Below are 23,724 nucleotides of genomic sequence, written 5' to 3' on the forward strand. Positions count from 1 at the left end.
AGATAACAGTAATTCAGCGGGCTGTGATGGGTAAGATGCAGGGAATAAGGAGATATGGACAGCGATTGAGCGATGATGTGATGGCGAGAAGAGAGCGAATGGACGATTTGCACAAGAAGAACGAGAAAACAAAGGGAGAAGTCAGGGCGGGGTACGAGTCCTCTAAAGACGGCGCATGAATTGTTTGTCTGCTTATCTTTTAGACTCCAGCGCTCAAGGATGTATTCGATGATCCTAATAGAAAGGTGAGATAGGTAGGACAATAGAGAGATAAGAGACATACCTCTAGCTCGCTCTCGTCTAAGTCGGAAGTCCGGGGATGATTGTTGCTACTCTGTCTGGCTGTGCTATTGATGGCAGGATCGAATTTGCGGTGAGGACTCGATCCGACAGCCTGCAAGTAATCTTGGGGTGGAAGAGTATCTGTGGTGCTAAGAGGAGTTGTAGGAGCTGAAGAAGCAGCAAGAGTGGATAGACGAGTGCTTGTACTGTCCATGGTGGAAGATCGGTCGGTGCTTGTTCGCCTTGAATCTGTGTCAAGGGTGGATGCGAGCTCTGTGGCGTGTCTTTCTTTGGCAAGGCGCTCCCTTTCTTGTCTCCTTTTCTTTACCCAACCCATGCCACTGCCGTCATCCTCATCATCTGGGGCTGGTACACCGACACCATCGTTCCTTTCGACTGGTGTTTTGGCTTGAGGATGGGAAAGTAAAGCGGGTGTGCCTTTTGCAAGAACGGAATATTTGGAGTCGCTACAACCAGTTACGCTTCCCATGCCGCCATAACCCCACTCTACGAATTCTGGCTCGTCGCGTACGTTTGCAAAGGGGTTTGTTGGAAGATGACGTTTTGAACCGTATACGCGACCGTTGAGCATGCGCCTGGTTGATTTTGTGGGTAGAGATGGGGGAGTGAAATGACTTGGGGGCATTGTATGACGACCGCCGCCTGAACCGAGTGAGTTTACTGAAGAACGTGGTTTGGAGTCTGACGATGGACGTTTTGTCTGACGAGTTGGGGTTGAAGTGGTTCGTGTTAGAGGGCAACCGAACTCGTGAGGTTGTGGAGAGCGGGAGCGACGAAGGAAACACGAAGATGCGTCTTCTGTTGGTGTGGAACGTTTGAATATGTTACGGAAGAAGGAAGTTGAAGGTTTTGGTTTTGGTTTTGATTCAAGGCTAGTGATAGGTGGTGCTGGCGTTGTACTTGGGACTTGGTCCGGTAGAGGTGCGAATCGGATACGACGTTGCATTTGTAGATGCAAGTCTGAGGAAGAGCAGCTAGCGAGTGAAGAGGTGGAATAAGTTGTTGGAGAGAGTCTTGGAGACTGCGTTGGTGAATTCAACAAAATGCTGTTAGTACGAATCATTGTTGGGTGAAAAAATACAACTCATGCTCGACTCTTAAATGAATCATTTTATGCATGAAAAGGAGTCTCCGGGGGTCGAGATCCGATCGAGATTCGATTTGGATCTGATTACGAAATTCAAAACTTGCTTCCGCCTCTTTCTTATCTCTTAAAATAATATTCCTCACGCTGGCAACGTTTGTCATCAACTAGAACATTGTTCACCTGCTATCCTCGGACAACTGGACAGTCAAACAAAGTACTTTCACCCTTCCAGAATTCTCGATTTCAAGCGACGTCACATCCCCGCTCAAGTTCTCCTTTTTCGTGAGGAACACGTCTGATGGAAAATGTACCCTTGTCGTCGCTAGTTTACGCAATAGGGGGGATGTATCATACCTACCCGCTCTTTGTCCTCGTCGACTTCAGTCCCCCCCTCCTTCATTTCGGACGGGACAGCCCAGTGAGGAATAATCAACATTGGTCTTGACTTTATCTTCCGCATTGACACCACCCCAGCAGTAATCCACATCCACCGTCGCCATCTTTCCCGCTGTCATATCAGTCTTTCCTTTTTTTCACCGATACGCCTACGTGCTAAGCACCACGCCCTGACATCGCTGGCAATATTACCAAACTACTGCCACGCCAAGTTAGGCCAAGCACATCTCTGTAATACAAAACACCCATCCTTCATCTTGGCTTACTCTTGCTGATACCGTGACCAACACAGCTTCCACTATCACTTAGTACATCTTGGGGCATCAGCACTCAACCGATAAGTCGTCAAGGGTTCCTTACTCTACTCTACGAGGTTTCAATCTGCCCGTGAAAGCCGATCACTCGTCCGTTTGCTGTCTTCGCAGTTAGCAACGAGGCACGCCTTCACCCATGTATTGTTTTTCCTTCTTTTATCCTGTCCAAGAGATTTATCTCGCATACCACTGGCAGCGTTTAAGCATCCGCGCACCAGGCCAGGGGCTTTCTTCTCCTGCAAGGGATGTCTTTCGCGTATTCTCGACAGGGTGTCTCTGGACCGGGGGTTTTATTCTTCGCGTAGCAGGAAATCTCCGATAACCTTCTCTGTTCCTTGGCTAGGCGCAACTGGATCGAGCTCACACATCGCCAAAGGCATGCTGTTTCCGTGTTCAGCGGCTTTATCCTCCCAAAATATGAATAAATCATCGACAGCTGCGATCGAGCGTTCGTCTGCGCCGCCCCGACCGCCCTTCTCTATTTCCGCCCGCGAGGTCCCGCATGTACATCATGCAGTGCGGGTGTGGAGTTTTTTTTATAGACTTTTTCGTCCGCTCTGTGACCATGACCACCACTCGATGGTTTTGATGGTGGCGGGATCCGGTGCAACAGAGAGAGAGTTGTCGAGTTCTGTGCCACCAACACTAGCTCTGAGGTATTGTATACTCCACAGACCACGACGTTGACTTAAAACATGTCGATCGATAGATAACTGAATAGGAGGTCGAGGGTCATCAGGTAATCATCATCGTCCCGTCCCGTCTTCTGTATATCTATTTGTCTTTGCATTGATATCCACGTTGCTCCGCGGCGATCATCCCTATGCGGGAGTTACCCAGGCACCCCGACTGCCCTTCGCACCACATCGACATCCGGAGTGTGGAGCAGAGCCAGGTGATTTATTTTCGTCCATTACTTGACGAAGGTTGAGTGTAAAAATTGTTTAAAAGTTGTCGACACTTATGTCGTATCTTCCCGGTCTCCTATAGGCAGACCAATACGTGGAAGGTAGACAGGGTTTTTCCCACCCAACTGCCTTGCTTCCTTCAATTCAATATTGGGATGAGGCGAATTTTTGGCTCAGTCATCACCATTTCGTGCCCGGTTAAAAATCACTCATGCTTTCACATCCACATCTATGGTCCGGAACTCGAACCTGCATCGGCTAGACATGAGCTCGAGTCGCTGCTGTATTGCTTTAATCCTTATCTCGACGAGCGAACACTGTTCAACCTACCTCTATCCCCTACCCTCGCCTCTTCTTTCCTCGCGCGATTCCTTCCGCAGAGCATAGATATAGTTGTGGAAAGCGCACGTTTTTTCTCATGTTCCAATTTGTCCTCTGCTGCCCATACCTGATATATTTCCAATAGTGCCAATACGCATCGGGATTTTCTTCTTGGCTTTCTCAAACTGATTGGGAGTACCTTGCTGTCGGTGCTTGACTCCATGTTAAGAAGTTCGACTTCCAACACGTGGTACTGTTTGCTGAATGCTTCCAGTCCGCTTAGCGCTCAGTCTTCGACGGATCAGCAATCTGAGGATGTGCTGGATTCTTTGAAATGCAGGCACGAACTAGACAGGTCACCGTCAGCTCAGCTTATTTTGAGAAACAACAGATAGGCTGAGTTTCATCGCTGGTCACCCCGCGTCGCTGCCTCGACCTTGCACCGGACAAGCAGTTCCCAGGCACCCGACCAACTAGTCTTTTCCTCGCGCAAGTGTATTTTTGGCTCAGTCACTGGATCGGCTCTTAACCATCCGATCCTGTTGGTGCCCGTTCGAAGTTCTAGCTCTTTCTCGTGCATTCGGATTTATGCGCTGGATGTTCCGTGGACTTTTGACGCTACAAATTGGACGGATCTTCTAGGAGTTCCGAATTCATCTAACTTTAAGTGTGGGGGCCCCCTTTTCTCCTCTTCAATGCTCGGCGCATAACGGTCAACATCTTCACTTGCCAATTCGATATGCTGCGTATTTACACCTTCGGCTCCATACCGGCAAAGCGATATCGAATTGATCGGTGTGCGGCTCTGTACGTAGCATCCGTACGCCCTTATCTTGTTGAATTGATTAGACGACCCTTGTTCAAGAAAACGAGTGTCCTTCCCCCTGTGCAGGGCCTTCAATAGCTCCAATTGTCCAGTCCCATCTAAATCATGTAAGAGCCATCGTAATCATGATTCCGCCTCGTATGACTTAAAAAAAAGGCGTTATCGCTTAGGAAACCTCTGAGTCATGTAATCTGTCGTTATGCTCTCAGCATAAGTAAGTAACATCTTTCTTCCTTACATATCGGGTGATATTTGTTCCCTCAGCGGATGTCGCCGGTGCCCACGTATGTTCTACGTCGGTGAACAGATTTGTCGGGGACTGTAAAAGGTTGTATCGCTAATCCGAGGAGCAGTCCATCCCGACTGTTGATATCTCAGGCTACCACGTCTTATATGATGGCTTTTCCCCTTCTGCGTTTCTCACTGGCCGAATCCGCAGTTTTTTGAGTTCAGTCTCCATAAACGTGCATTCCTTACTAAGACACACGTGGGCCTTTACGAAATGATGACGACGAAACGATGCTACGTGCGTAGTTCTGAGGAGGCATCTCAGGAAAATGCGTACATAGCGACGTACTTGCCCGTCATCAAGAAATCATCGCCCACTTGTGCGTATGCTAGGGAATAACTAGCTCCTGCTTGCAGTCATTAGAGTTATGTTGACTTACAACAGGACGGGCCTGGGGAACAAAGCTAAAAGAAGCGATCATCCCTGACAAGAGGACTTGGGTTTCCAAATTTCATGTATTGATCAGTGTTATGTAAAAAGCTTCGCACCTATCAGTACTTCAGTGCCGATCTTAGGGGGTTGCACTGGTATGGTACGGCTCACTTGTGTGAAGTTGGACCCTCTGTCTCACATCGACGTTTCAACGACAGAGAGCACACTCGGTACTTGCCACTCATATAGCAGAAGACGACAAAACTAGGTTCACGGATGTGATGTCGCCTACAAAAAGCGGTGCTTCATTGTTCCTCAGGAGTCCTTGCCCCTTATGTATATCGTATACGAACTATTGTACTCGGGCCTAAGTTCCGACCTCTGCCTCAAGGCATGACCCTAAGTCATATGTACACTTCTACCAGACGTGCCAAGTGCCAAGAACTACTTGGAACTACACATGACAAATAGGACTGAATAGATCCTTCAGCGAAGGGGGATTGCGAGTGATCGGGGACTCGGGGATTAAGGCTTTTAGTGACATCAATATGCGGCGTTCAAGCTTGCAAGCCTGAGCTCAGGAGTGTAGGCACATACCAGTGTGAGATGGCAACGTACAATCGTGCAGGCCTCGAGATTGATATTGTGACGGTGACCGGGGGAATAATCATATCAATCCACAACATCTAGTATTTGAAACCGGTTTAGTTCAATGTTTGATGGGCGGACTGCATAAAATAGTAATTCACCCCACCGCAGAGAGGGTCACTGATCGCGTTGACTTCCACGCCTTGCAAGCGCGCCACGCAGCCAGGGAACCCCGACTACATAGCACACATTAGGAAATCGATCAGATGTGGCGGGGCCGGGTGATACTTAGCCTAGTAACATAGTATATTCGGAATCGGGGAGGACTTCATAGCGCAGTCTCGCAGCCATAGGTGCCCACACACCCCCACGTTCTTGAATAAGCCGCAAGAAGCATGATTGCTATCAAACATGTTACTGAGATCGCACGATATTGAGAATCCTTGGCAAATTCGAAAGAGAAGTTTCTTCACGGTGGATCGTCCAAAAACGGACGATGCCACGACCCGTGAGCACGGTTGTACACATGCGTGGTAGCGGGACTTCTGCCAGTGGATTCAAAATGCTTACATGTAATGTGTGAATGACTGTCCTTGGGATTCGAAGAAACTGTGGTGACAGTAAAACACCTCCCATAAGTCAGACATGCCAAGTGTGTAGAGGGGCTTACAAATGCCAAGACTTCATATGGCCGGAGCTAACTGAGCTAGGATCTGAGCGTAATCCGACATGCCCGGGCCCGTGACCATGTTTCAAAGATATGGAGTCATGAATTTGTACCTGAAAGTGACGCGGCTGATCTGGCAGCACTGTGTCCCGGCTGTTTGCCGTTATCCAGTCACCAGGTCAGCTGACTCGGATCAGTTTGATGCGGGCTTGAGCATGGATCAGTACTCGAAAGTGACGCGGCTCATCTAGCAGTGTCCCGGCTGTTTGCCGCTATCCAGTCATCAGGTCAGCTGACCCGGATTAATTCGATGCGGGGTATTGTAGGGCCGATCGCGCGCATAATGGCGGGGAAAACGGATGTCTCACATCGGTTGGCAGGTGTGGGGTAGGTGCCTTTCCTTCTCGACGTGTTGACGTGGATCCGATATATCATACGATGCGTTGCTGCTACGTTCGTTTAGCGGTGACCGGGACACACATGTGACGTCTGCGCGTGAAGAAGGGATAATAGTTGTCACGTCTGATAATCACAGCACAGGTTGTTACAACCGGAAGGAATAGCGGTCTAACTGCTTGTCAAGCAATTCGTAAACAGTGTGCTGCACTTGAAGAAATAGCAGTACCACCTGTACTAATATAGCTGGTCATGGAGTAAACACCCGGCCCGTAACACTCTACCTAGCACACGTTGAAATCGCTTTTTAGTTCTTGGAGCTCTTCCCTAAGAAGGCTATGCTTTGTTATACAAATTACCTTCTTACAATAAAATACTCATCCTTCCACTACAAATTATGACATAGAATGGTGTCACGGTTCGCACGCCGTAGTGATTAGGCATTCTCTAAGGCGGAGTTTACCTCCAACAATCGCCTGAGATCTTCAGTCTTCGACACCGCGGCAGTTGATTCCACCAGCGATCCTACTGTTGAGCTACCAGCACCACCGTCAGATTGCTGTGCTTTGGCAAGCACCTGTTTGCTGGCCCAGTCGAGATAACCCATCTTGCTGACTTCCCATGGCCGTTTGCCAGGGTCTGCCAACGGCGATTGCGAAAAGGCAGCGACAGCTTCAGGTGTAAGAGGCGGAAGGGACGATACTACTGAGAACATCGAGCGGTACTGCTCTGGAAGGCTCATGAGATCAGAAACTTGGGGAGCCCGAAGGAAAGAGAGCTGTTCTAGGCGAGATTCAGACCGACGGCGTTTTGCTGAAGACAAGCGGACTGCACGAGTCAACAAACGCTTCAAGCGACGTTGCTGCACACCATTAGAACAGGGGGGTTTAACGACAAGCTTGGAAACGTACAGCGTCTAGCTTTCTTCGCAATTCATCTATCTCTGTCATGAGCTCTGTTTCGCGTTCTGGGGGGCAATCGAGATCGAGGTTCTCTTGGTGAGGCACGACGACGGGAAGATCGGCAGGAATAGCAAATATGTTACGAAGCGACCATGTCTCAAAAAAGTCAAAGGCAATGTCCGTGTGGGATTCCAAAAGCGTTTGGAAAGCGACAAGGCCCTGTTCCACTTCTTGCGTGCTATCCCAATCCTCTTGAACTCTTTGTTCTCGCTCAGACGCCCAGCGAAACAGGAAGCCCTCTAAGGCATCAACGGTGTTTGTTATCGCTTCGTTTGCATAGTTGATAATGTCGTCGAGTAGGAGCTGGGGGGAAAACTCGAGAATTTCGGGAAGTAGGGCTGAAGGTACGGTAGGCTGTTGTGCGTTCATCATGGTCACGTCAAGAAAATAACGACCACGTGATCGTTCATTACCGTAAGCGATGCCGACTCCCGAGTTACTGACTCAGCAAATGCGTGTTTATCCGGCACAACTTAATTTATAACATGCCCGAGCGCTGAGCACTACGCACTGCTTTAAACTTAAGGCTCAACTGCAACGTTGACATTGACCAGTGTCAAACATCGCTCACTAATCAGTGTCCTTCACCATGTCTGCCGTCTCGCACGGCACTCGTCACCTTAGGCAAGGTATCGGCGCGACCAAACACCACGCCCCTGGGGCTGGTCCTGCTTGATCACTTCACAGTTCTGCGTTCATACCACCACTGCGAACGCCTCAGCTGTCTAATGCTCAACGAATTTTTACACACTCTCGTAACCTTGTCTCCAGATTCTTTGCTCATTTAACCACTCCAGGACTTGCGCATTCTGTCTCAGTCGCTCCCAGTCACTCGCTTGTCCGTCCTGCTCATTTCCATTCCACTGCTCAGAGCGTTAAAGCATCATACTCACTCCCCGTGAGAAATGCGCTCTACCACCCCTTATCTTTACCACGCCTTCCTCGTCCGACTCCCATCCCCGGAAACGTAGCTAATGTTGGTCTTGGCACCGTTCGTTCATTCCATTCTGCGCGCCCTATATTCCAGAATATCGTGGATAACGTTCCTATTGCCACCCGTGCACTTTGGGAGGCTGAATGGGAACTCAAGGCGAAGAAGAAGGAGGAGCGCAGATTGTGCAAAGCTAAGGAAAATGTGGCACCCAAAAAGACTAAAGAGATGCTCAAGCCAAAGCAGAGGTCAATTGTTGCTGAAGTCCCTACCGAATTCGATATCTCTGAACTTGACCATTATATGCCACAACCTGCTTTGCCGGAAGTCACGACTTGTCTTCTCGTTCCTATCGCTCCTACTCCCACTGCTCGTCTGCCCCTATCTGCACATTCCACCGCGGGAATTAGTCCGCTCCATCCGCTTCTGCCTGTACCTGAAATCGCTGCTGCGCATAGGATGCATCGTAACCATTCGCTTCGTGTGTCCACTCTTTTTTCCCGATTGGATGGTGCAAATGTGTGGGATGATCCTGGCGTCGGCGTTGATGCCTACGCCTTTGCTCCCGGTTTAGGAGATAATCAAAGCGATAAGCAGTGCACGATACTCCGGGTTACATTTGCAGGTTGGACAGCTGCCCAAGTACGTAGTGTCACTGGAGAGAGCGGACAAGGATGGTGTGCTCTCGAAGAAGTTCACTCAGACGCCATGTCTGCTTCTTCGCAGATGAGTGCTATCGATGACCAAGAGATTCCATCAAGTCCCAAGTCTGTTGCTTCCAGTGTCGAGTTCGGTTCAGCATCCTTGTCGGAACTGGACTACGGCAATGATGCTGATATCGGTTCAGACATTGAACTTGATTCGGATGATTGGGACTACGGGATCGGGTTATCGCCATTTCCCGACGTACAAGACAACTTCGTTCTGCCAACGCTAGACTTTTCATCATCATTTACGCGGGTTGTGCCTTCTACGCAATCATGGGCTCTACCGCCGCAGCTTCGCACAGCGTCGGAGCTTGCCGAAGAGTTTGGCGATGTATGGTCCCCCACTTTATCGTCATCGCTCTCGCTGTCACCCTCGTATGACTGTCTGTCTGATCGGGAGGCAGATGTAATCCCACGTGTCGCAGAAGGTCAAATGGAGAGATCGTGGCTGGGGGTTAGCATGGGGCTGAGCTCCTCGTTCACTGAGAGACTTGAGGCGCTGCGATAGTTGGAGATTTATCGGTGATACACGAATCCGCATTGCGTATGCTACACTTTCTTTTCTTACTTTCATGCTTTCTTCGTGAGTCTAACTTGCTTGAATCTTTTGTACTATTTGAAACTTGTTCATCTATTCAATGACTGAGCGTTATACAAGGATTTTTACAACAATCAAAGTTCAGCGATCTTTCCAATTGTTCACCCTCATATGATAGCAACCATCGGCAAGAAACGAATTTGAACCTCCCAGCAGAATGTCAAATTGTTATCTAGGTTTCCACTTTTGGGGAGGTGGCTAGTTGGATATGCCATCGATCGTGGAACTGCTCTGGCAGTTGCCGGCCTTGATCCAAAGGGTTGCAGGTTTGAATCTGTAATGAACCACCAGGAGGTTTTAGCGGGTACGTATTGCGTGGCAGCTAAGTCCCACAGTGCAAATGCATTCCCCTTTGTTGAAATTCCTGTATCACTGGGGTGTGATTCCCAACACACCTACCTAACAGGTCGACCGTCGCCTTCTCATATAACCCCTATCTACAGTAGTACTTCTGGTGGCAAGTACACGATTCTAGGCTTGAAGGCATGACTTACAAGTATGTACATTACGCCACTCATCGTTTGTTCATTACCGCTCAATGCTATCTCGTTCACCAATTTGCGGTCTACCAGTGAAATGTCCACCATTGAGCGCATAGCGCAGAACTTTAAATATAACCACCTGTGGCGCAAAATTTGTAATATGGAGAAGACTGTCTACAGGCAATGGAACGAGGACTAGTTTAGGCCCCGAGAAACCCCCTGACACTGTATACTGGAGCCAAGTTCTCGCTTTGATACATGTGCTCTAAAGCGATCTAACTACCTCGCACGAAGCTCATTGGATGAAAAGGGAGGCTTCGAACGACACGACGTCGTAACTTGAACTTTACTTGAAACCAACTAAATGCATGCTTACCTGACCGCGGCGCTATAAATTATTTATATAGCAGGATGTGGGCCTGCTATTTTTGCGCTCTAACATGTATCCAAAGTCGCGGTTAGTGGGGCGCGAGGTGAAGGAAGCTCCGCAGAATAGGATGTTCTATTGAATCCGTGCAACGGTAATATTTTGCCAACTCCCCTCGTGGTTGGCGTCACACCGGCAGTTGCCTCATATTGCGAAGCCCGGTCAAACTTACCAGAACGTTCTCATGCCATACTATGCGAGACTAAGCGTCGTGATGTTCATCATTCTCCCCAGATCAAATGCACCAACGGCGTCATCAATTTCGGTGAAGCCATTTTTGTCGCTCGGGGTTGTTGGCACCCGGACCTTGGTTTATCGGATGCTTCTAATCATGCTGTCATTCACGTCCAGCGAGGGCCAGGCATGGACAATCCCGCAATGATGTCAAAAATGAGTCTTCGTATTGTGTGATGACTTCTGAACAACCCTTACATTGCTAAAAGAACAACAAGTGACCATTATAAAACAGGAAGAGACACTTTTCTCACCGAGACAGCGATTATGCACTCTTACAGCATGCCTAACGAACTGTAGAAAGTTCAACATTTTTCACTAAAATTGGTCGTTTGACCTCGTAATCTTGTGAGGTCGCGGCGATTGCCCGTCAGGGTATGGCCTGTCAGGGAGATACACGTGTGCTTGCGTAACTTTAGCTTCTGCCGGCGGGCATATAGACCAACCGAAGGCTCTAAGAATGCATTGGAGGTGTAGTGAGGTTTATGGATTCATTTACTGATCTTGAAGATCAATTGATAAATAGGGTTAGGACGGAAGGGCACGCACACGATCTAGCAAGGGTCTAGAACGTTCATTATCTGTAGGTTCAGGTCAAAGGTACTGCGCCGCAAGTTATCATGCATCTGCAGTTTAGGTGATCAGAACCATGCAGCATTAAGTATTTGCAAACCGATGTATCGATTTCACGTTCATTCGGAACAGTGAGAAGTCCAACTACATCGATCTGCAAATAGGTACAATACGTTACCAGAGCAAGACGGAAATGCAATAGGCTGATTGAAGTGGGAGGTAATGAAAAATGAAAGTTCCAGTACATATCTTGCGAGCTCACCGGAGTATGAGCGCTGTTAACAGCAGCATTACGTTAACATATTCCATCTACACAATTTGTGACGGTCTGTTCCAAAAATGCGAGTACATTGTAAGATATAGCCAGGCAAATACCCATGTGTCGCATTCAGACAATGTGAAGGGTTGGACTACAAGTAAGCTATGAGCAGCGACCAACACAACGGGGCAATAGTTTCCTACTGTGATTCCTGTTACGACAGGTCCATGTCTTCCTGTTCAGGCTCCTGCAGAATAATCTGCTCCGGTTGCTGAACATTCACATCGCTTTGGCCAGAGTCTGTCACTGATCCTTTCGCGGGATCGCTTATCACATTGGGGTCCCCCGAGCCTCCTACGCGAATGACGACGTTCATTGTTGACTTGACCCTTGTTTTGAATTCCTCGTCATTACCACCACTACCTTCATCCTCGCTTCCATCAAGCATCTGGTCAATCACGTCCACGCTACCCGTCTGCACTTCGACACTTAGCTCGCCCGGCACTATTTGAGGCAAAGAAACGGCCAAAAGCGCAAGATGCGGGATAGCAGCGCCCATCGCGCTCAGTCGAATCTCTTTAAACCCATCTTCGAGGATCAGAGCCTTGCATCGGCGCAGGTAAGCGGCCAACTTGGTACGTCGCGTGACGCAGATGTTATTTTTGCCTTCAGTATGCAAGGAACGTGGTGCTGTGGCAGGTGCGGACGGTGCAACTGTTGGGAATGGCCGTGGGGGCGCAAGTTTCCGGATTCTGGGACGGTCATTGGCAGTTGCTGATTGTGATGTGGCTGCAGGGTTCTTGGTCATCGACGACCCTGATGGTCCACTATTAGTTTCCTTGTCCTTTTTGCTCTTTTTCGAATTGGCCTTGGCAACGGCTCCGCTTTGTAGCTTGACTCTTTTCTGGCCATCGGTAGGAGGGATAGCTGACTTGCGCTTTCCGGCTGTGCTGTTCATGACGCGGTGGGACGACACCTTTGAGACGAATGGCAGTTCGCTTCCGAGCGGATCAGTAGCAGAAAAATATGACTAGATAGCACCGGTAAATCTCACAAAGACCCAATTGGTGAATGAATTGAGTCAGAGTACTGGAAGTGCAAGTACTCGGCGATGTCGTTGCATTGGAAGGTAGCCCTGTGGCAGCCTACCCTAAATCCGCCACCGCCCGGTGAAAAAGTTTGACCTTCATAAGGCGTGAAATTGAACGTACGGGACATCCAAGGTGTCCCATTCAAATTTTCGTCAACAGAAAATCGATATCAAAACGTTCAGAAGAAAGATCAGCCCATCATGAGTCAAGATGTCGCAGAGCAGAACATCCAGATGTGGAAGGTAAAGAAACTCATCAAGAGCTTGGACTCTGCACGCGGGTACGTTTTCATATTTTCATTGAACCAACAACGATGGACGCTGATCGTGTGTTGTACAGAGCGGGGACATCCATGATCAGCTTGATCATTCCTCCCAAAGTGCGTCGATCTTAGCCCCTTTTGCCATCTTGTTCATTTCAGTCCACCTACTGCAGGATCAAATATCTCGTGCCTCAGCCATGTTGACGCAGGAATACGGTACTGCGAGCAACATCAAGTCGCGGGTGAACAGATTGTCTGTTCTTGCAGCTATCACCAGTACCCAGCAGCGCCTTAAGTTATACAACCGAGTCCCACCAAACGGTCTCGTACTTTTCGTGGGCACCATCCTCACCGACGAAGGTAAGGAAAAGAAGGTGTCGTTTGACTTTGAACCTCACAAACCGATCAATACGTAAGTATCTCATCGGATGCATGACCTTGATCTTACGCATGAATAGGTCGCTTTATCTCTGTGATAACAAATTCCACACTGAAGCCCTATCCGAGCTTCTCGAGTCCGACTCTCGCTTTGGCTTCATCGTCATGGACGGTAATGGCACCCTCTTCGGCACCCTCTCAGGCAACACTCGTGATATCGTACATAAATTCACTGTCGATCTTCCTAAGAAGCATGGACGTGGTGGTCAGTCTGCGCTACGTTTCTCCCGTCTGCGTGACGAAAAGCGCCACAACTACGTTCGAAAAGTCGCTGAGCATGCTGTGCAGCACTTTATCACAAACGACAAAGTCAATGTGACTGGACTTGTTTTGGCAGGAAGCGCCGACTTCAAGACAGAACTCAGTCAGAGTGACATGTTTGATCCACGCTTGGTCGCGAAGGTGATTAAGGTTGTGGATGTGAGTTATGGTGGTGAGAATGGTTTCAATCAGGTTGGTTCAGCTGTTCTCGCATTTCTATACTATGACTAAGATGAGATGCAGGCTATCGAGCTTGCAGCAGATGCGCTGGCAAATGTAAAGTTCGTGCAGGAGAAAAGGCTCATCCAGAAATATTTCGACGAAATCAGCCAAGACACGAGCAAGTACTGCTTTGGTATTGATGACACGTTGAAGGCGCTTGATCTAGGCGCGGTCGAGACCCTGATCGTGTGGGAGAACTTGGACATCACACGCTATGTATTCCGCAATGCTGCAGGAGGTAAGACGCTTGTTATTATTGCAGATCCTAGGTGACTCATGAATATCGTCAGAGGAGATTATTATCCACTGCAAACAAAGAACAGGAGAAAGATCGGGAGAGATTTTTGGATAAATCCACTGGTCTAGAAATGGAACATGTTACCGATCCACAACCTCTCCTTGAATGGTTTGCCGAGAAATACAAGGAGTTTGGAGCAAACCTCGAGTTTGTAACCAATCGGTCGCAGGAGGGCGCGCAATTCGTAAAGGGATTCGGCGGAATAGGCGGCTTGCTTCGTTACAAAGTCGACATGACAAATCTAGCGGCCCTTGATGAAGATGAAGACGAGTTTTACAGCGATGATGATGATATCTGACGTTATGGTTGGCTCTTCGGAGCCCCGTCCACTGATAGCACGTCGGGCGGGGCGGGGGCAGGGGTAGGGAAGTTAGGGGAGAATGGCGGGACCGGTATTGCGCGAATTTCTGCATTCGGTCATCGGTTCAATTGTGACACGCCAGTACTTGGTCTAAAGGTTCGTTCCCCGCACATTTCATGGACTTTCCTGACAATATTTATCTCAGGTAAACGGTTCTTAGAGTGTATGAACTACTACATGCGAGTGGAGTCATCCTGTTGTTCGCCGATGAGTAGTTTCAACCTATGTAGTTGTATCCTATTGTTCGTTTGATCAATGCATTTATTGTGTGGTGCAGTGTCTCAGATCTCAGTACTCCCAGTGCTTTATACAACATGGTCTTCAACTGTATCAACCAAGTTTTAACGTTGCAAAATTGTTCATTGCCTAGCAGACTTGCCACTGTGGCACCTGGTCAAAGCGCATCCAAAGGGGCGTGACGAAGCGCGTGACGTCACACGTCCACCTTGCGCCCGCCTGTGGTATTTATTGGCGGTTGTCAACGATATAAACAGACGCGACGATTCGGGATCTACAATTTCAAGCGCACATTTCTTGGCTTCCAACACCCATTTCACAACATTTCCCATTCTATAACTATGGCTGGTGAGTTCAACTTCATCAATGTGCATCCAACAGCTCCTATATAATGTGCCTGCAGGAAGAAAACGAGCTGCAGAAGAATCCGCCACTGAGAAGCGCGAGACGCGCAGTGCCAAGGTACCTAAAACAGAGCCTCGAAAGAGCGCCAAGGGCACAGGGAGGAAGGGCGCAGCACGATTGAAGGTCTGTGTCCCCGCATGCCTCAGCCCCTAATTCTGAATGTATAGTATAACCAGACAGGGCTGAGTGCCTCTGCGTTCAAGTCTCGGGCGCAACCCCTACATGTCAGTATTTCACACACTAGGCCTCCCGCTGACGTTGAGTCGACGGATCCTGGGTTCTTGGAGGCTATGGAGCTTGTTTCGACGAGCTTTTCTTCTGGGAGCTTCGGGTGGAAGGCGGGCAAGCGCATGACCGTGCATTTGCCCAAGTTGGAGGGAGAGGAGGAGGGAGAGACAGTGCATGTGACGTTATCGTGAGTTCCCTCGGCGATTCTTGGAAATTCCCTGGGTAATCTCTCACTGGCAAGAATCAATGCTACTGTTATTGGCAGCAAAGGTGCGAAGGAGGAGGGCGAAGAGGGCGAAGAGGGTGAGAAATCAGCAGAAAATGTGGGAGAGAAAACTGAAGAGAAAACTGAAGAGAAGGTTGAAGAGAAAGCTGAAGAGAAAGAATCAGGGGGGGTGGACGAGCCTGCACAAGAGGAACCTGCTCCTGCTGAGGGAACAGAACAGGAGGCGGTTTCATAAGTTGTATTTTTATTCGTGCGTTGACGAAGTCCTAGTCCCGATTTTTTTGGTTGATCAAGAGGTTCATGCTATCTACGCTACTGTCATATATGACTGAATTGAAATTCGCGAGTGATGGGTGCTTTTTTTCTCTCATGTCAGTTCAAACTTGCATGTCGCATATCAGTATATCGCGTACGTCACTTGGCGTAATACGTTATTTTGGGAGCACCTCGTCTTAAGCGCCCATATGTAAACCGGGGCCCGTTTCAAGCTCGGAGTTCGTTCAACTCAGACGCCAGTTCTGAATGATTCTCAAGACTGATGATTCAAACTCGGAGAAAGCTCCAACAACTATGAAAGAGGTCCCAACATACTACACGCCTTACCATAGCCATCAAACGAAAACTCGTCGATTACAACTAACAGCTGTCAAACTAGTTATATGTCTCTGCCTCGCATCATGGATTTATCGTTTCGCCCTCCCCAGCCACCCTGTGACTCCACTTCTCCATACCAAGTATTTTGGAGCCTTGCTGGATGATCCCGCATCCGGATTTGCAGACGATGACTTCCCTCTGCGTGCACATGAACCCTGGGACATCTCTGTGGACTTCCCCTACCCTCGCACACTGTCCTACGAGGTGACAGAAGGTACATGGTTGCGACTTGACGTGCACCCCGTGAGTGGTGATATCGTATTTGACATGGCAGGGGATGTATATTGCCTACCGGGTGATGCGTATTTAGGAGCTGCTGGAAGAGTAGGAGGGAGAACAGAAGCCGTGCCAGTCCTCACAGGTGTTCCACACGATGCGGATCCACGGTTTTCACCTACAGGCGACAAGATTGCTTTCAAAAGCGACGCGGGGCTCGGCGCTGACAATCTGTGGGTAATGCCCTGGGCACCGGACGGGTGCACAGTCATGGACGTTCGCGCGCACGTCAGCTCATCGCATGCGCTCGAGCTGAAAATCCACGACGAGGAGCAACTCGCACGAGGTATAAAGGAGACGAGTGAGAGGAAACTGAGGAGATTGACAAGGGAAGGAAGGCTAAATGGTGAGCAAAATCAATTATTTCTCCGTCTAGGCGGGATGTTTATGAAAGTATAGCGCGACGCATCACAAATGAGACGTACAACTGGGTGTCTGACCCTCGCTGGCATCCTTCAGGGGATAAGGTTGTCGCAACGAAATGGTACTACTCTTCACGCTCGCTTGGAGCTGGTGAAGGATGGGAGTTTCCTGTTCCCACTGTCCATGTACAATCGCAGGTTGAGGAAGGCGCCGGAAAGCGTTTGGTGTCAAAGAACCTACCTATGGGGTGGACAAAGGATGACTACGTGGAGCAGCAGATCGGACACGAACAGTTTATATGGGCGGGCGATGATACGCTGATTTATGCTGGTAATGTGAGGGATGTTGGTGGTAGTTACACGTATTCCAAAGGTGCGTTAGCATTCGCTGTTTCCTAATGCACTATGTACTTGTTCCTCACATGCACGTAGATGTCCATCAGGGTATATACGCGATCTTTCACCGCAACTTGACGACGGGCGTGGAAAAGACACTTGTTGATGCCTTCCCTGGTGGTGCAAGCCGGCCTATACTTTCGCGTGATGGACGCACGCTTGCGTTTGTGCGCCGTGTGAGGGACAAGGAAGCACTCGTACTCAAGTAAGTAGCGATTTACTTATGAATCATGATGCTCTTCAGGGTTTGTGTAATCGCATTCCTTGTATACATGTACTATATGTTGGTTTAACTGATATTCCTTCGACAGGGATCTTAACACAGGCACCCTGCATCATATCTGGCACGGGCTCACCTACGACCTCTCCACAATATATGCGCCGATGGGTACATATCCATCCTTTGCATTCACGCCCTCTTTGTCCTCTCCGGGCATCATCATTTGGGCTGCTGGGCAGATCTGGCATGTCCCATTGGCGCATAACACAGAGGGGGAGCTTGTCGCCGCGACCGGAGTTGCCAACAATGCAGACTTTACCCCAAAAGTTATCCCGTTTACAGCGCAAATCTCGAAGAAGCTCGCGGAAACTCGGCGTATGAAGACTGATGTACGCAAGTTTGAATCAGGCCCGCAGCGCGTGCGTGCCTTCACCCAGCTCGTACTAGATGAATCTGGCAGGCGTGCAGTATTTACAGGCGCAGGCCAGACATGGGTGCAGGTGCTTGGTGAATCCCTCATCAACCCGGCTACCTTGGACCCCGTCGATGATGCCAATTTCCTTGGGACTTCGAAGCTTGCCCAACGTATTCCGCACCTAGACCCCTCCGCAGGATACTACTCACCTTCCTTCGTTCCTGGGTCTTCCTTCATTTTGCACGCACGCTGGGATAATACTCATTTCTCGTCCCTTGAGCTGGCAGACCTGGAAAGTGGGCAAGTGTGGGAGGTCGCTGGACTCCCTAAGGGACGGTGGTTTGGTGCTGTAGTAAGTGCACCTGCGACAAACGGCGCGCGGACAGCTGTGCTGGTGAAGACGGGTGGGGATGTGTTAACTGGTGACGTGGTGGCTACTGCACAAACTGGAGTCTGGGTCGGAGAAATCACGTTTCCATCCCATTTCAGTTCTGAAGGTACTGTCGAATTGACCAACCTGCGCTACATCCAAAGTAGTGTCGATCCTTCTGATGTCGTCAAGCTGTCGTTCATGGATGGCAAGTCTAGTGAAGTCCTCGTCCAACAATCTGACAGTGTACTTCGGATCTCATTGCGCGATGGCGCTGAGGAGGTGGTTGCTCGGGGGAAGGGAACTGATGAGATCATTTTTTCACCATCTGGATCCGTGCCCTTGATGTCTTCAAGATTAGCTGGACGCAGCCAAACAGCGGGGGCTGCGGCATTTGTCAGCCTCTTTCACGTATATTATGTGCCCCCTTCCTCAGTGGACTCCAAGAAAGCCATGTGGGCCAAGCCTGGGAAGGCACCGAAAAACTTGGCGCGTCTGAGCGGAGACGGTGGGCATGATGTCGTGTTTAGTGGTGACGGAAGTGTGATTGGATGGTTCCTTGGTGCGTTCGCCTCTCCTAAATTTCTCGCATTCCACTATGACCTAACTGACCGCTACACAAATTAGGTCCATACCTTCATACTCTCCAGCTCTCCCGCCTACCTGCATGCACAGACGCAATCGAGGCTGACACATCTAACTTCGGAATTGACTGTGTCCGGGACTTGCTTCATGTCACAGCAGTGGATATTGCCTATACCCCCGATGTGCAACGGTTGTCCAGCGAGGCGCGCAAGTCAGTAGCGCATGGCCTAGATAGATCAACTATAGCCGAGAGCAACGCTGATGTGGTCATCATCCACAACGCGACTATCTTGAGTATGGAGAATGGTGTGCTCGCGCAGGATTTAAGGTCAGGTGCGAGCGTTGTGATTCGGAGTGGAGTCGTGGAAGCCGTTGGCGGCCCTTGTCTTGGTGAGGGACTATCGGGGGCATTTGAAATCAATGCTGAGGGCGGTCAGTGGTTTCATTTATGATCTATGGAAAAATGTTGATGTTGCGTGACGCGTAGGGTATGTCATCCCAGGTTTCATCGACTCACACGCACACTGGGCTGGCACAGAAGACAAGTACCCAGCAACGTCATGGGAAATGCAGGCTTTCCTGGCGTACGGCGTGACTACACTACACAAGTGCGTGATTTTCTCTCCGCATATTTATTGATCATTTTACTCCTAAACCTACAGCCCAAGTTTACATAACTCCCTCGGTTACGTCGAACGCGGACGCATCGAGTCCGGACTTATGGCTGGCCCGCGGCTCTTCCATACCGGCACGGTTATCTATGGTGCATCCGAATATAGTATCCATCAGGACATTGCAAGCATGCGTGAGGCGCGTGAAGCACTTATCAGGATCAAGGCTGAGGGCGGAGATGCGAGCTGGAGCTATAAGAACTACAATTTGCCGACGAGGGCTGCAAGACAACGGTTATTAACAGCTGCTCGTCAAGTGGGGATGCTATGTGTGCCAGAAGGTGTAAGTATAACACTGTTTCCTCGTCCATTTGAGTGGCCTGCTGATTGCGGTTGCAGGGAATGAACTATGATTGGGATTTGACGTACATTATAGATGGTAAGTGCCTGACTCTAGAGCTCTCAGTCTTGAGTGGTTATTGATTAGACTAGGGATGACGACGATCGAGCACAATATCCCTGTGTCCGTGCTGTACGATGATATCCTCACGCTCTATACGATGAGTGGGACTGGATCTACTCCAACGCATATCGTCGATTATGGAGGCATGTTCGGAGAGCAATATCTTTGGGCAACGGAGGATATTCCGAACGACCCGAAGTATGTCTCTGCTTCAGTCTTTAACTATGTGCGCTTGATAACTTGTTATCAGACTCCGCACGCACACACGGCACGACATTCTCGAAGGGATCTCAGAGAGCACGAGCCGGCCGTTCAATTGTATGCTTCACATGGATTCATGCCTAGTGACAAGTCAGTTGACTTTTTCATTCCAGCGATGGCACTGTGGAATGTTTCTGCATCCGTTGCAAATATGGTGCATAGAGGGCTGCGCGCTCATATCGGGGCGCATGGCGAGCCACCCCTTGGACTCATGTATCATCAGGAGATGTTTTACGCCAAAGCGGGCGGGCTAAGCAATTATGAGGTTCGTTTCCTCCATACCACATTTGTTTGTAGAGACTCATCTGGCTTGACCTCGTCGCAGGTGATTCGCGCAGCAACTGCTGATGCCGCAATTACTTTTGGTCTCTTTGACAGCCTCGGGTCTATCTCGAGGGGTAAACTTGCAGATCTCATCATCTTCCCGCCTGGCTTTGATCTGTTGCAGGATAATATCCGTAATACGCGGAATATTATGTATGTCATCCGTGGTGGGCGGATATGGCATGCAGAGACCATGGAAGAGGTTTGGCCCGTCAAGAGGAAGCAGGTGCTTCCACCAATCAATGCGGAGTAAGAACAGAATACAACTTTGTCGCGGAACTTGGAGATGCATAATGAGATTCACATTGATCACATTTACTGAGTCCCGGGTCAGATGAGCCATCTCTAACTCAACCTCAGCATCAACATCACAATCACCGCAAAGTTCAGTCAACCAAAGTACAGCCCTTGAAGGCCCACGGCAACACAGAGTGGGCTCATTCAGGGGCAAAGCTCTGGGAACTGCAATGCTACGGCAATAGGATTGTCTGGACCATCAGCTGAAATCCGCTTCACTGATAATCATACTCGCGCTCATTCGTTTCTGCTTCTCCTTTTTGCATGCACGTGCACTTGAACAACTTGCATTTCACGACCTTCCTTTGTGGACATGTGAGGAATACAACAAGGGTATTAGTCGGAGAAAGCACCGATGGAGTTGACGGGAAGATGGGCATAAGGTTGTCTTTAGTGGGGGCTGCTCCTTGATGCGTTCATTCTCATCGAATCCATCTCTCCCCATAGTATCTCGCCTTTACTCCTGACTTAGCTCACTGCCAGGCCCATACCTTCATACTTTCATATCTTCTCGCTCTTGATCGTCTATTAGGTCATGATCGAAGGTTCCAAGCTCCGAGGATCTACATGATGCCTGCATGAAAAGTGAGATCCACGATAATGCCGAGTGGAGCGTAGATGAATGGGAACGAGAATCCAGTATTCGTGATACACCTATATATACTACAGTCCAAGAAGTCCTAGCTAAGTCCGAGTGAACGTCAGTTTGGAAACATCCTAGTCAAAAGCAATGTCCAAGTAAGCTAACTGTTCGAGTGCGATTTCCGTCTCACGCGAGCTCCACAAAGCCGACTCTGGAGTTTCCAACATCGAAGACAGTGTACACATTTCTCATGAAGACGTCACCAAGGATCCATTGATCTGAAGATAAGTTAGCGAGGGCAGCTCTAAAAAAATCCAGAAAAACAACCTTCAACTTCATCACTGCCATGGATAGCACCAATGCAGATCGTTCCTGATGAATCAACAGGGCCATGGATTAAAGTCTCCGCAGAAAGCGGAAACGACTTCCCTCCAAGGGTGATGCTCACAGTTGGCACGGTGTCGCATGGTACTTGAAAGAAAGATGAGAAACGTGACAATGGGGCTGTCCAGCTACTTACGCGCGTATACACCCTTTTCTATTTCTGTCGCATTGACGGCCGCGTAGAGCTGACTGACGTCGGGCGAATTGCCCAAGATCAACGAGGTCCCAGAGTCGATAATGGCGGAGAATGTATTGACAATTTCTTTCCCATTGATCCCGATGGCATCACCAGTGATCTGCCAGGGCCCCTGATAAATGTGTGAGTGATGTCTAAAGTTAAGACTGGCGACTCACCTCTTTGGTTACTGGAGTATATGCGAACGAGCCTTGATATACCGAAGGGTTCACGCCACCAACGTAAAGCTCAGAACCAGAGGATGCAAGTTTGAAAGCAAACACCGGTTCTGGGACAGCTCCTTGTGAAACAAGCGTGTGGAAAACCGAGTTTGCGCCAAACCTAGAGATCGACTTGAAAGCCAATCCCATCAGCCCATCATATATTTCTGATGAAAAACCGAATTCATTTAACGCAACGCCAAAAGTTTGTGCAGTGGCCTGCGACATGATTAATGGATCCAGACAAGAGACAACAAGAAAACTGCTACGTACTTTGAAGCCAGCAAGCGAGACACTATCCGCATATAGATCACCTGTAGCCGCGGAATTATCCATGTACTCCACTGTGAACGACTTGCCAAGGAGTTGGGCAGAAGAACTGCTATCAGGATCGTACCGTTGCTGTCCGCTGCATGTGTCCCCGCAAGTTGATCCAGGTAGAAATAAGTCCGTAGAACCAGTGTCAAAGTTAACTGCGGCACTCGTTTGAGTGCATCCTAATTGGCATCGAGTAAGAAATACAAACTGGTAAATGTCTGCGGCGGAGTGCCGGCTTTGATCTCTCCAATCCAAGTTCTATTTGCGATGTCAACAAGCGGTGCCGAGCCTAACGCTGCCGCACGCTTGGTTATTGAAGGGGAGAAGAGGGCTGCACCAGTGTTTCTTTCGAACGCAGCAGCGTTCCGCTGTAACTTGCTAAATATATGATCAGCAGGAAGCGACACCGAGCAAGAGCAGCCACCTACGCTTCTGTACTAGAAATATGACTCCTGATTGAAGCCAAGTCAACGCGTCCGTCAGTGGTCCTGAGAGTTGATTTTTTCGTCAATGATATCGAAAGAGGGTGTGGTTGCGGTAAAGCGACTGTCAGCGCATGTAAAACAACGACCAAGGACAGAAATAAAGAACGCATTGCTGTGAACGAACAGGAAATTCTAGCTACTTACCTTGCCTTTTAATAGACGTTCTTATAGCGATCGATTTTACACTCTGCGATGGATTTAAAAAATGTGGTAGCTGTGCAGTGGCGGTTAATCCAACACAGCTTGAAGTCGACGTTTAAACCTTGGCTCCAACCACTTTCGATCGATCGCACAGTTCCGTCCCCCTAATTCCACACAACCCTGATTATCATCGACGGTCGGACGTGCCATATATATTATGCAGTTGCTGGAGTGGTCGTGCGCGTCAAGGCGTCGGGCAGCATTTGAACCGTGGATAAGTCCGGATGACCGAGTAGTCCAAACAGGTGGGTCCTGATGATTCATGTTGTATATAATGTAACACAGAATGTGTATAACCGACGATAGATGCAAAAATGCGACTAGTGGCCCGAGGAAAATATAAAACTAGCCATGCATCAGATACCATGTTATGCAGCTAGTTCATCGTAGTGTTGTTTAGGAGCTCAAGCGCTCATGACTTGTGTTGGGGTTGGGTAGAGAGAGGGTGCGGTTA

General features: G+C 49.1%; 8 protein-coding genes across 8 annotated transcripts; 4 read left to right on the forward strand and 4 right to left on the reverse strand.

Moving 5' to 3' along the window:
• Positions 1-213: 213 nt before the first annotated feature.
• Positions 214-1,366, reverse strand: EDB93DRAFT_1252743 (uncharacterized protein; the record flags this gene model as incomplete). The annotated part of the gene is made up of 2 exons (XM_041453333.1): positions 214-234; positions 284-1,366. The coding sequence occupies 2 exons, from the start codon at positions 1,364-1,366 to the stop codon at positions 214-216; spliced, it is 1,104 nt and encodes a 367-aa protein (XP_041305371.1).
• Positions 1,367-6,471: 5,105 nt separating this feature from the next.
• EDB93DRAFT_650712 (Mis12-domain-containing protein) lies at positions 6,472-7,851 on the reverse strand. Its single transcript, XM_041456985.1, has 2 exons — positions 7,379-7,851; positions 6,472-7,329 (listed from the first exon to the last, which is right to left on the reverse strand). Exons 1-2 carry the CDS (start codon positions 7,799-7,801, stop codon positions 6,904-6,906), a joined length of 849 nt encoding a protein of 282 aa, XP_041305372.1. The 5' UTR covers positions 7,802-7,851; the 3' UTR covers positions 6,472-6,903.
• A 254-nt stretch (positions 7,852-8,105) lies between these two features.
• On the forward strand, positions 8,106-9,575 carry EDB93DRAFT_1089736 (uncharacterized protein; the record flags this gene model as incomplete). The annotated part of the gene is made up of 1 exon (XM_041446226.1): positions 8,106-9,575. A coding segment is annotated over one exon (1,470 nt), but the record flags the coding sequence as incomplete, so codon positions are not given.
• Positions 9,576-11,741: 2,166 nt separating this feature from the next.
• On the reverse strand, positions 11,742-12,913 carry EDB93DRAFT_650932 (uncharacterized protein). The gene has a single exon (XM_041456987.1). It carries the CDS (start codon positions 12,596-12,598, stop codon positions 11,855-11,857), a length of 744 nt encoding a protein of 247 aa, XP_041305374.1. The 5' UTR covers positions 12,599-12,913; the 3' UTR covers positions 11,742-11,854.
• Positions 12,914-12,931: 18 nt separating this feature from the next.
• Positions 12,932-14,510, forward strand: EDB93DRAFT_1252747 (peptide chain release factor eRF1/aRF1; the record flags this gene model as incomplete). Its single annotated transcript, XM_041453334.1, has 6 exons — positions 12,932-13,011; positions 13,071-13,110; positions 13,167-13,405; positions 13,452-13,884; positions 13,936-14,163; positions 14,205-14,510. The coding sequence occupies 6 exons, from the start codon at positions 12,932-12,934 to the stop codon at positions 14,508-14,510; spliced, it is 1,326 nt and encodes a 441-aa protein (XP_041305375.1).
• Positions 14,511-14,938: 428 nt separating this feature from the next.
• Positions 14,939-16,104, forward strand: EDB93DRAFT_650975 (uncharacterized protein). Its single transcript, XM_041456988.1, has 4 exons — positions 14,939-15,158; positions 15,214-15,338; positions 15,383-15,630; positions 15,685-16,104. Exons 1-4 carry the CDS (start codon positions 15,152-15,154, stop codon positions 15,902-15,904), a joined length of 600 nt encoding a protein of 199 aa, XP_041305376.1. The 5' UTR covers positions 14,939-15,151; the 3' UTR covers positions 15,905-16,104.
• Positions 16,105-16,346: 242 nt separating this feature from the next.
• On the forward strand, positions 16,347-20,859 carry EDB93DRAFT_1241844 (uncharacterized protein; the record flags this gene model as incomplete). Its single annotated transcript, XM_041451932.1, has 13 exons — positions 16,347-16,380; positions 16,415-16,945; positions 16,999-17,334; positions 17,394-17,562; positions 17,669-18,924; positions 18,990-19,379; positions 19,435-19,555; positions 19,610-19,901; positions 19,958-19,997; positions 20,051-20,219; positions 20,272-20,339; positions 20,396-20,547; positions 20,608-20,859. 13 exons carry the CDS (start codon positions 16,347-16,349, stop codon positions 20,857-20,859), a joined length of 3,810 nt encoding a protein of 1,269 aa, XP_041305377.1.
• Positions 20,860-21,310: 451 nt separating this feature from the next.
• Positions 21,311-23,316, reverse strand: EDB93DRAFT_651490 (aspartic peptidase domain-containing protein). Its single transcript, XM_041456990.1, has 7 exons — positions 23,013-23,316; positions 22,793-22,962; positions 22,540-22,739; positions 22,225-22,485; positions 22,007-22,178; positions 21,814-21,957; positions 21,311-21,764 (listed from the first exon to the last, which is right to left on the reverse strand). Exons 1-7 carry the CDS (start codon positions 23,177-23,179, stop codon positions 21,673-21,675), a joined length of 1,206 nt encoding a protein of 401 aa, XP_041305378.1. The 5' UTR covers positions 23,180-23,316; the 3' UTR covers positions 21,311-21,672.
• Between the last annotated feature and the right edge of the window lie 408 nt (positions 23,317-23,724).

The sequence above is a fragment of the Suillus bovinus genome (genome assembly GCF_016758785.1).
Source record: "Suillus bovinus strain UH-Sbo-P2 chromosome Unknown EDB93scaffold_49, whole genome shotgun sequence".
Lineage (NCBI taxonomy): Eukaryota > Fungi > Basidiomycota > Agaricomycetes > Boletales > Suillaceae > Suillus > Suillus bovinus.

Excerpts from the sequence above, each read along its gene's own strand:
- EDB93DRAFT_650712 (XM_041456985.1), bottom strand. The coding sequence starts at position 7,801 with ATGATGAACGCACAACAGCCTACCGTACCTTCAGCCCTACTTCCCGAA. Across the intron at positions 7,330-7,378 it reads TGCGAAGAAAGCTAGACGCT|CAACGTCGCTTGAAGCGTTT; the intron begins GTACGTTTCCAA and ends AATGGTGTGCAG.
- EDB93DRAFT_651490 (XM_041456990.1), bottom strand. The coding sequence starts at position 23,179 with ATGCGTTCTTTATTTCTGTCCTTGGTCGTTGTTTTACATGCGCTGACA. Across the intron at positions 22,963-23,012 it reads CATATTTCTAGTACAGAAGC|CAAGTTACAGCGGAACGCTG; the intron begins GTAGGTGGCTGC and ends TCATATATTTAG. Across the intron at positions 22,486-22,539 it reads TCTCGCTTGCTGGCTTCAAA|GCCACTGCACAAACTTTTGG; the intron begins GTACGTAGCAGT and ends ATCATGTCGCAG.
- EDB93DRAFT_650932 (XM_041456987.1), bottom strand. The coding sequence starts at position 12,598 with ATGAACAGCACAGCCGGAAAGCGCAAGTCAGCTATCCCTCCTACCGAT.
- EDB93DRAFT_650975 (XM_041456988.1), top strand. Across the intron at positions 15,339-15,382 it reads AGGGCGCAGCACGATTGAAG|TATAACCAGACAGGGCTGAG; the intron begins GTCTGTGTCCCC and ends CTGAATGTATAG. Across the intron at positions 15,631-15,684 it reads ACAGTGCATGTGACGTTATC|AATCAATGCTACTGTTATTG; the intron begins GTGAGTTCCCTC and ends CTCACTGGCAAG.